The following is an 11,345-nucleotide window of genomic DNA, read 5'->3' on the forward strand; positions in this document are numbered from 1 at the left end:
AATCGAGGGTAAGAAAAAGAAGATTGGGTAAGTACTTTACTTCTTGTTTTTCATATTTATTCTTTATTTATTATTATAAAAGTAACTATATTTAAAAGTATGGATCTTTTTCAGTTATTTAAGACTAGAATAAGTAAAATAAGTAAAATAAGAGAAAGAAAATGATCCAACAGCAAGGTTCCACTGATCATGAAGGACCCATTGAAGAAACCACATATAGACCCTGCCTAGGGGTATGAGAGGGGCTATGGAGGACCACATCCTCAAAAGCAATAGAATATTGTGAGCTGTAAGTGAGGGAACAGGCAGGGCTTTCCAAACGACTCGTTCCATAGAATGGAGCCAGAGAAAGTTGGTCCCGACTGAGATGGGTGTTGTACAAAACATCCAAATGGATAAGGTATTGGGTAGAACACAAGAACGACTTCCCCTATTTGACCCGTGCAGCTACAGCCAGGAGCTGATAAGTGTGACAGGCCTATTCCTGTTCGAAATAAACAAGAAGAAGCCAGTTGTCCATATAAACATGAAAATGCAACCCCATGGCATGAATATGTTAAACAACAGAGCGGACATGAGGAAGTAATGTTTTAATAAAAATATTAACTTCACAACTGTGAAGTGTAGTAAATGAAGTTAAGAAAACATAAACGTTAAGAAAAACGTCTGAACTCGACAGCTGCCAAAAATGAAGTGATAGTTCAGTAGTGGCACGTAGGAATCGCATGCGTCCTAACTATAGTAGTGCTCTCCTATTGGTGGAGGGGTGATGCATGATTTTTTGCAGGAGACATGTTGGAACTTTGGATTCCAACAGAGGGATGATGAAGGCTTGTGGCATGCATTTCTGAAAAGGGCACCACAAAACGAGAAAAGCTAATCTTGTACCTTATCGGAAAATGGTAATAGTTATAAATTCTGTGGAGAAGTAAGCAGTGTTTCTAGAACCCCTAACTCATATCACTTTGTACAAGTGTGAGCATCATCCCTTGAGATGGATCAAAGTAATACGAGTTTCTTGCTGCTTTAAAAGCTGTATTTCATTGTTAAATTATCACACCACGAAGCCATGTACTTTAAGCTTAGGGATAAAACCATTTGATGTGGGACCATAACAAGATTTCAATAAAGGCCTGAACAAAAACTCAGGGAAACAGTTGAAAATCAAGAAATGGATAACATATATTCTCATGACATGACAGTTTCTTAGAAAAAATAAAGTTATTCTTTGGGATGGTCAGAAAAAATTCTAAAAAAAATCTACAAGTGGGTTGTTTACAGGCAAATCTCATCACATATGAAAATAATAATTTTGTTTACATTTTTCTTCATGAATTATACTAAATAAAAGTCAGAAAATGACAAAAATTGATTCTAAAATGTTTGAGTTAAAATTGTTGAAATATTGTAAACATATAAAATTGACTTTAAAATTTGTCTCTCAAAAATGTTTTTCAAATGGCTAAAGAGTATGAAAAGCTAGAGAAAATCTTGTCTTCAGACTTTAGGCACAGTAATATATATAATTTACTTTTTAATCCTAAGCTTTGTACATGAAAATGTATCTTACAGGCAATGCAACTGCATTGTTTAACCTTTAGAAACAATGAAAGATTTATTCAGTTATTAGTGCAAAAGTACTGTGTACACATTTCCAAGCATACTAATCCAGACAGTTAAGCACTGTTTCACATGTTCATGACAATATTGTTGGGGCATTAAGTGTTTTATCTATTACTATATGGTCACTTGAATGCTTTGTAGCCAACTAAGGAAAGCTATAATTTTCCTATACTGAAAATGTATTTCTGACATGCTTCCATTCACATACATAGCTATTGAAAGTGCTGGATTATAACCTGACTGAACTAATCATTTACAAAACATATAAATCTTATTTTAACAGACTCATTTAGGTTATTTTAGGACTAAATGGTCAACACTGATTAATCCAAGATACCATATTACTATAATGGAAGTATCTTCTTTCATTATAAAAAATACTGAAAATTTGTTTGCAATATTAAACAGCTATTTTTTATATAGTTAACTGATATCATACCATTATTGTAAAAATCAAACATTACTGCAGTTAGTGTGGAGAAGTTAAACATTGTCACTTATTAACACAATATTATCTGAATAGATTTTCTAGTTTTATTCCTATTCATTCCATAATGGTTTTCAAACTTTGAAGATAATGTTAGAACTATCCAAAGTTTTATTTTACAAAATAAATTGATGTTATTCAGATTTTATGTTGTTTGACTTTAAATCTAGGTACTTGAAGAATATAAAAAATACTTGTTTTTTTACTTTGCCAAGTACCAGTTTGTCTAATAAGTAAAATCTGACAAAGTACCTTACTTCCACTCAAATACATAGCTATTCTCATTCAGTGCTGCCCTCTATTTGCAAAAATGTTTTTGCATGCCACAAGCCTTTCATTCCCACGCACCCCTCGATTCACAAGGTTTAACTGATTCTTGTATGCAAATTATCATGCAATAAATCTCCACCAATAGAAGTGCCACACACCCATGTGACTTCCAATTTGCTATTCTACTTAACTATCACTTCGAGTTTAGGTAGAAACTTAAGCACCTGTTGACAGTCGGGAGTGTGAGTGTAAGTGGAAATAAGTACCTGTTGGAAATACATTTCCAGTATAGAAAAATTATAAATTCCGACAAGGTACCTTATTTCCGCTCAACTACATAGATAGAAACCCAAACTGAATAGGTGGAGGAATCAGTGGAAGGGAGAAAGTAGAAGCATCCTTCGAAAGTGTTCGAGGAAACCCTAATAAGGGAACCCTCTAATAAGAAGTTTATACATGGGAGACCACACCACTTCTGTATCCGGTATACTCTTTGCCTAGATGTTGAAAAAGTGTGGAAGATCTGGGTGGAAAATTGTTAGGAGCACATACATTTTTGTTGTTAATCGATTATAGAAAGTCATTGACAGTTTCTGTATTATCTCTCATTATTAGCAGTAAGTTTTTTGTTAATTGTGCAGGTGGACAGTGATCTGAACCACAACATATAATAAATAAAATCTCCGTGATGAACAGAATGTGGGTAAATTATGGGATGTGCCCCAAGGTGTAGAGTGGCTAGGGCATGACAGCCCATACAGGGCAAGTCAACTGCATCCAAAACTACAACTACCGGGAACCAACATCCATGCAAGGGTAAGAAAGAGGATCATCCCATCTCCACCTCAATTTCAGCCGACCCTCCACCGATCTGTGAACAGGGCGCATGTGAGCAGAGTGATATATATATATATATATACATATCTAACTGGGAACCCAGACTCCAGACAAACAGAAGCAAGAGAGATGTCCCCAAATGCAGTAACATCCTCAGCATAAAGACATTGATGGGTAGCATAAGAAGAAGTGGAGCAAGGACTTGTGTTGATTGGTTCAGCTATAATCCAAAACTCAACCACTGGGAACTGACTTCACTGCAGGGGTAGGACGAAGGATCCCAATTGAAGGGGTGAACTGCATTTATGCCAGCACACTACATGTGTGAGTACAACCAACATCTATGCATCTGCTTATACAACATTAAATAACAGTTATTAGTTTCTAAAAAAATGGGCAGAGGAGCTTTTGCTCATCTAGATTCAAAACTGTTTATACAACATGAAATAATACACTTATTCCTGAGAAATGGACTGCCTCTATATCGATAGCTACTTATACAGAGTAAAAAATACAATTATTAATTTGAGGAATAAATAGGTTGGGGAGGTACATAGTCCATGGACCCCTCCCCTAGATATGCTACTGTTCATACACCATTAAAGAATATGATTACCCAATTATAATTTATAGATATAACACAATGTAAAAAAACAGTAAATTTACACTTTACTTAACACTTATGTAGCCATAGTTCATGGTGTGTGCTGCCAGCCAGTTGCCTTTCATCTAGTCAGCAGTTCAAAAACTAGTGACAGTAGCAGATAGCCTTAGTAGCTCTGGAATAACAAAGATAGGCCAAGCATGTTTAGTAGAAATGGGAATTGAACAGGAGACTTCAAATCATGAGGTACCCACTCCCCTCCCCAATTATGTAGCTTTGAGCTTAACAAAAATAGCAATATTTTGATTACTTGGATAGTTAAAATAACCAAAAACAGTAAATAATCAGAAACCCTAGTTTTGATTAGTTGATTATTTTCATAACAATTGAATCATAATTTTGATTAATCGATTGTTGGAATGACCAAAAACAGTAATAATTGGAACAACCAATTTCAATTAGTTAATTATTTTCATGAAAATCAACTTAACCATAATTTTAATCAATCAACCATTGGAATAATCAAAAACATTAATAATCACCAACACTAATTTTGATCACTTGATTATTTTCATAATATTAATAAATTTGTTTATGAGACAAAGCAATATAACTATGCTTACAGGGTAAAGGATGATCTTCTAATAATTTATCAGATTATCTGGGATACAAATAGCATAAAGGCCTCTGCTTTCTTTGCACTATATTCACAAGAAAATAGGATTAGAGGACAAAATGTTCAGGTTTGGAAAAGACAGGTTAGATTCCAGTTACGACAGTTTTATTTTTCATCATGGTGATTGGCTTGTAGAATGCATTCCCCCTTAGCAATACTGAAGACAAAACTTTGCAAGAATTGGTAATTTCTTGATAAATAAATATTAAGTTTTATTTTTTTTCATGAGGGTGGAATGTGATGAGACAAAATAACATAATAAAGCATTCAGCTTATGGACAAGAGACCAGTTAGTCCATTTAAGCTTTCCCATTCATTAAACTAAAGTAAGCATTAAAAAAAAAGCTTTTCCAGCTTTCCCTTAAACTCAACCACATTTCAAGGCAACCCATTTAAAAAGCCAACCACCCTATTAGAAAAACAATAGAGTTTTAGCTCAAAATGACTCCTACTCTGCCAAAATCTATATCTGTATTCCATAGTCCCACCATTCTTACCATTAAGTACAAAAAAACAGATAATACATAAGTACTGTCAATTCCCTTAACATTCTTAAACACCTCAATCAGATTCCTTATAATTTATTTTTCTCAGTAGAAAATTTCAAGAGATCTTAACATGTCCTTGTACAAGATACAACCATTCAATCCCAGATATAATCCTAGAATCCCTTGCCTGAACTCTCTCCAACAAGTCAATGTCCTTCTTAAGATGAAAAGCTCATGAGTGAACAAAATATTCCAAATGTGGACTAACCAATGACCTATTCAATAAAATTATAACCTCTTTAAACTTTATATTCAATATTTCTGTAGATACAACCTAAAATCCTATTTGCTCTACCACTAGCAACAGCACAATGCTTGGATGGTTTAACCATAATGCTAATATCCTTTTCTTTAATCAAAATTATATCTAAAATTTAAATTATTGTTATGACAGCGGAAGTCACGTGATGCTGGTGGCACGTGAAAAATTTCTCGAATGATTATGAATGATCGGGGAGGCCTGCGTGTATTCAAGATGCCCCTTCGTTATTATATAAGCCTGCGGGAATGAAAGAAGAGCGTTCCGGGTAATTTACGATTCTGTTTTGAGCTAGTGTGTGTTTTTGAGATTGTGAATCGCTGTGATTTATAGTGTGTATTATAAAAGTAGTTAAGTTTAAAGTGACGAGAAATGTACTAACTGTGTGTTGAAAGTTTGTATCGAGGAAGAATAAACTGGTTTAACCAAGAAAGGACTTGTATCGCTGAAGTTTCTCGGAAAGAATTTCTACCGGAAATTAACAAACAAGCAGATACATAACATTATGATACATAACATTTATCATACTCAATAGCCATCTGCCATTTGTCTAACTCACAATGTATCTAAATCCTTATGTAAAGCAGCAGCAGAATCCTCACAGTCAACAACACACAAAACCTTAATATCATTGACCATTCTTTCATATATATCAATGATGTAAATAAAAAAGAGCAAAGGCTTTCATTAAGACCCCACATATCACTGAACTCCATTTACAAAAACCCTTTGCTTTCTTCCATTCAGCCATTTTTCTATCTAATGAGCCAACTACTCCTCCCATACCGATAACTTTTCAACAAGATTTTTATATGGCACCTTGTCATATGCTTTCTGAAAATTCAGCTACATCAAATACACTCCCTTACCCTCACCAACATAAACAATAACCTCTTCAAATAATATCATAAAAATATTAGTAAGGTAAGATTTTCTCCTAGTGAAACCACGCTGAGTATATAACAAAATTTTAAACTTTGTTAATTGTATTTGCAAGCTATATTTTCTCAGGCTTTCAAAAACTTTTCCCACCACTGATGTAAGTCTAATAGGCCTATAATTACCTGGACAATTTTTATCACCTTAGCCAACTTCTAATCTTCTGGTACATGCCAACTATTCTAGAACTTACAAAAAAAATATTAGCAATGGCTACATGTATCCAATCCTTAACCTCCTTCAAACCATAGGGGAAATATTATCTGGTCCAGGTGCCTTATCATTCTTTAAACTCCCCAATTTTTTCTTAACAAACTCACAATTAATGGCATCATCTTGCCCAATCTTGTTTCCATCTAGCAACTGGTTCCTGTTGTCTGTATGTTATGTTAATTATTTATTTTGGGATGATGGCCAAAAATATCATTAACAGCAACGGTATTAAAATGATGAATTAAAGCATCCAACTTATTATAATTTTCTGTTTTATGATACTGCATACTGCTAGTTAGACCAGTATATTCAATTGGCTACAATGTTTACCAAACTAATTTTTAGTTGTGGTCTATGTAGTTTTGATAAGAAGTTATTGAAAAAACAAGATCAATTTAAAGGTATAGCCCTTCACATCCAAATACATTTTCAAAATAAGTTTATAAAAAATTAAATTAACAGCGTACACCACATCATTACACAAACTGTTTTAAAGTATTAAGTATAACTAGAAGAAGAATTTTTTTGAAAAAAAAATACAATTAAGCTTCTAAATTTAAACACATTCATTTTTGGGTCTACAATTTCTTCATTCCACCATATAAACACTCCACTTATAGCTACAGGAAGACTGTCCAAACATGTAACCTTGAACACCTGAATCTAGTCTCTACTAACTCTTATAATACTGGCAGTTACATCATTTGATAAAAAAATTAAAAACCTTTTAGAAGGTTATCATAAGTTAAACTTAAAAGATTTTCAAATTGGTTTTAGAGAATGTTTTTCTTGCAGTTCAAAATCACACGACACATTGTTAAATATCTACATTAATTCTTTATTTTTTTATTTTTTTTTTTGCAATACCTAATATTACTTTGAACATAAAATTTGTATAGGGTAGCCCAAATCATCTCACCTTTAGCTCTTTCAGTAGGATACAATCTTTCAGCTTTTTGTAAATATCTGATAGCTTTTTCGATATTTTTTTCCTTAAGATATTTGAGTGCTAAGTCTATACACTTTTCACTTTCATCTTTATTTCCTTCCATGAATAGAAATATTATTGTTATTTTTTAAAAGCAAAATACACAATAGTTCAACACATAGTAACTTAGCAAATCTATTTTCGTTTTCCTCTGTGACTGTGAGTCGTAAGACTAACATTAACAATGTAGCTTGTGTAAAAGCTTAGTAACTAACCTAACGAATGAGGCAAGGGCTTTTCTGCCTATAAAGATCAAAATGTGAATTTTACTTCAGTGTTATCCGAACTGGTCCAAACAAATTACAGTTAACGTATCAAAGTCTACTGATATATCAAAATAACTTAAACAAACTACGACAATCTTATTATGTAATTATATATATACAACATTAAATAAGTATTTCGAAACGAATTGCACTTTGCAGATTTTATATGACGTATTTACCCTAACACAAATACAGAAGCCAATCTTACAATCTTTTTGCATTATATAATAGAACATATAATTATTATTCTTTACTAACTGTAAAATATTTTTTTTCGTTAGAGAATAAAATATTATTTTTATTCTATTTTATATACTGCAATTAATGTAGATCATTTATTTCTATGACGTCATCTAATAATCATTTGCAGAATGGCTGAAAAGCGTCGCTGTCGAATGGCGAGACTTCAGTTGAGTTAATCATATCTGGTAGTGAGTGAGATAAAGCTGCTTTAAACAAATAATCATGGTAACTTGTACTTCATGCTCATTCATTAAATTAAAAAAAATATTTCAGTATTTAACACAAAACCGGTGAAATTGTGATAAACGAATACGGTATATATTTATTTTTTTCTTTATTCTGTAGGCTGGAGGAAAAGCGGGAAAAGATTCTGGAAAAGCCAAAGCTAAAGCTGTTTCTCGTTCAGCAAGAGCAGGTTTGCAGGTAGGAGAATTAAAATCTTTTAACTTTTTAGTTTCGGATCAGCCAAAAAAAGTTTAATGTCAAAAACAGAAAACCGTTTCAATTATACTTATAGGCATAAGTTTTCGTACTTAAACAGTCTGCCTAGGCCTATATTTACAGGAAATGTACTGTTTTAACGTCTCAATAGATAACAGCCGCGTTTTTAACATGATCAAGTTCAAATTCAATGCCAATGGAAAAACTTGAGTCTATACTAGTCTAACTTTGTATTGCATCAAAATGAAAACATTTGTTAAGTTACAGTAATAAATGTATTTATTACTAAACAGTGCAGACAGAAAACGGCAAAAACAGTTAAGTCGTAGAAAGGGCTGCCTTTATCGAAATTCTACCATATCTAAGAATGTAACACTAACTGTAAGTTGTAACTTAGTGTAAGGTATGATGTTGATAGCTGCTGTGGCTGAAACTCTCAAAATGTAATAAGTCAATAAAATCTGAATGTCTAACTTATCATTACTGAATTATTGTCTAGCTCAATGTAACCTAGTACCATTGTATTTTTAAATTAAATTACAAAACTTAAGCAGTGTTTCTTTGTGATTTTAGATTTGTTAATATTTTTGTTTCAGTGTTTAAATAAACTTAGTAATACTGATGGTTGTTTGGAAATTATATTAGTTTACCCAAAGAATGTGTATTATATCTTTGTTTCAGTGTTTAAAGTAAAATTGTAAATGGAAATAGTGATGATTGTTTGAAAATTAAATTAGTTTACCCAAAATACTTGCATGTTGAATTTCTGTATCACAAACTGATCTTCAATCTAAAACTGAAGCAGAATTGTTTGGTAATAAATAATACATTGATACACACATCCAAGTACTTTAATGTGTTTTTTTAACATTTATTACACTGATGTTTTCATCAGGACTCTTCTGCTTATTCATAATTGAGAGAGGAGATCTATTAACCTCTTATATTAAGAATACAAGTAACAAAGCAGTTGAGCATAGCCATTGGTAACTAACATTGTTACATTATTTCATCTTAAACATTACGTGACAAAAGCCCATATGTACGTGTTTTTGCTTATAATTGCCAAACTGTTCGACTGATTGTCATAAATCTTAGCATATACCCTTAGGCTCCCTGGAGAGTGATATAGTGAAGTTGATGTTTAGATGTGATTCCTCTGTTTTTTCCTAAGCAATAATGAAACAATCTATGCATTAGGCTTGTGATATTTTAAATCTTATTCTACCATTTTCTGCAGTGAATTTTCCTGTTGGAAACTTAATATATTAATTTCCAGTTTCCAGTTGGTAGGATTCACCGCCATCTTAAGAGCAGGACAACCAGTCATGGACGTGTAGGAGCCACTGCTGCAGTTTATAGTGCGGCCATCCTTGAATACTTGACAGCAGAGGTCTGTTCACTAGTTCTTTTCTTTTGGTGATTAAGTCAGTTTGCCTTCAGAAGGTTAAGATACTAATGTTTTTAGGATATGATGTTACTTGGACTATGTGCATATAACATTTTTCTAGAGTATTAAACTAAGCAAAACTCCTGAATAAGAGTTAATTTTTAGTATTTTGTCAGTCTATAATAGTGGTTTCCAACCTTGTAATGTTACATAACCTCATTCAACATTTGAGCCAGTAGTGTACCCCTGATGCACACAATTTGTCAAACGTAAGACTGATTTATATTAATAGAAAAATAAGTAAAAAAAATAATAATTCAAAAATGAGCTAATACATGAACACTGAGTGCTTGCTAATGTAATACAATCATAACTCACCAAGTACTGCCCTCTAACTTTGAAGCATGGTGTCTAATGGTCTAGATGATTTTCACATTTTAGCCCCTTCGAAACAAAATACAGTTGCAAAGACAAGAATGATTGTTTTTTCAGAATGATTTTCATTAACATAAGTTTAAGATCTAGACATGTATAATTTCTGTATTGGAATTTATGAATTTTTATGTATTTTTTGTACATGGTTTGTTAAAATATTAGTTGTATAGGTATGTAATCCTCAAAGTTAAAGGATGTACTTAGTACTTCAGTGGATTAAATTTATTGAGGATGAGGGGTGATCTCTTCCTTGACTTCTAATATTGTTAATCCTATGTGCATGTTTGGGGATCAAAGTGTGCATATCACAATCTTTTACAAAGTGCCAATCAACAAGGTATTATGTATTCATTGTCATTGTTATCAACTATTTATTTTACCCTACATTTCTGATTTCACAACATTTCATGTTTGAGAAAATACCTAATACCATGAACGGGAATACTGAAAAACTGTAGATATGCATTTTGGAGACTCTAGAGGTTGTGCAAATGCAATTTGCAAACTGTTCAATGTACAAAAGTATATTTATTCTTCACATATACATCACCTTTTACTCCTATTTGTCAGAATCAGACTGATGTTGGCAATTCACAGACATATCTTGAATACAAATATGTTTGTAACACATCTGATTTTTTGCATACAACAGACTTGTGCATTTGTGAAAGTTTGCCTAATTTTGTCTATATGCGAGTAGTAAATTTGGAATTATAGTCAATATTCCTTCTCCAATACATGGTCAGTTCAATGGATCAACCTAAGGCATGTTTGGTTAAATGATTCATTACTATCCATATTTTATTTTTTAAATAATACTAATGAATTATTTGATTTTATTCAAACTTAGATAAGCAGGATAGCCATATTATCATTTAATCCTTCCAGCACTCCAAACATCTTTGGCAGAAGTAAAAAAAAATCTTGCATAGTACACACAGTGTAGTAATTTTTTCATATGAGCAGAATGGGTTGCATAGCATATGCACAATTTTTCTTTCATGTGACTTCCATGTTGTGGGTTGATCTTTAGTTCTGATCTATGTACACAGTGTGGTCACAAGTAAATAGACACCACTATTTCAGAAAAAGTGAAAATTTTCAGTCATATTCACATGAATTGATA

At 32.5% G+C, this 11,345-nt stretch overlaps 2 protein-coding genes across 6 annotated transcripts in view; one reads left to right on the plus strand and one right to left on the minus strand.

Annotated features, from left to right (window-relative positions):
- LOC106461274 (dnaJ homolog subfamily B member 12-like) overlaps window positions 1–7,883 on the minus strand; it is a 37,064-nt gene extending 29,181 nt beyond the window's left edge. For 2 of the 5 annotated variants that reach the window (XM_022388149.1, XM_022388151.1), the window contains exons 1-2: window positions 7,660–7,883; window positions 7,376–7,501 (exon numbers count right to left, since the gene is read on the minus strand). Coding sequence is in view for 1 of the 5 variants with exons in the window: in XM_022388148.1 (XP_022243856.1) it covers window positions 7,376–7,508 (133 nt within the window). In the remaining 4 variants the exon portion in view is untranslated. Of the gene's footprint in view, window positions 1–3,890; window positions 3,997–7,375 lie in introns of all 5 variants that reach the window. The other 3 variants (XM_022388150.1, XM_022388153.1, XM_022388148.1) reach the window with 3 other exon arrangements.
- Window positions 7,884–8,072: 189 nt separating this feature from the next.
- LOC106461278 (histone H2A.V) overlaps window positions 8,073–11,345 on the plus strand; it is an 8,132-nt gene continuing 4,859 nt past the window's right edge. The window contains exons 1-3 of the mRNA XM_013921094.2: window positions 8,073–8,178; window positions 8,299–8,376; window positions 9,674–9,787. Of these exons, the coding sequence (XP_013776548.1) occupies window positions 8,176–8,178; window positions 8,299–8,376; window positions 9,674–9,787 (195 nt within the window). The 5' untranslated portion in view covers window positions 8,073–8,175. The remainder of the gene's footprint in view (window positions 8,179–8,298; window positions 8,377–9,673; window positions 9,788–11,345) is intronic.

Source organism: Limulus polyphemus, unplaced genomic scaffold (genome assembly GCF_000517525.1).
Source record: "Limulus polyphemus unplaced genomic scaffold, Limulus_polyphemus-2.1.2 Scaffold926, whole genome shotgun sequence".
NCBI classification, from domain to species: Eukaryota; Metazoa; Arthropoda; class Merostomata; order Xiphosura; family Limulidae; genus Limulus; species Limulus polyphemus.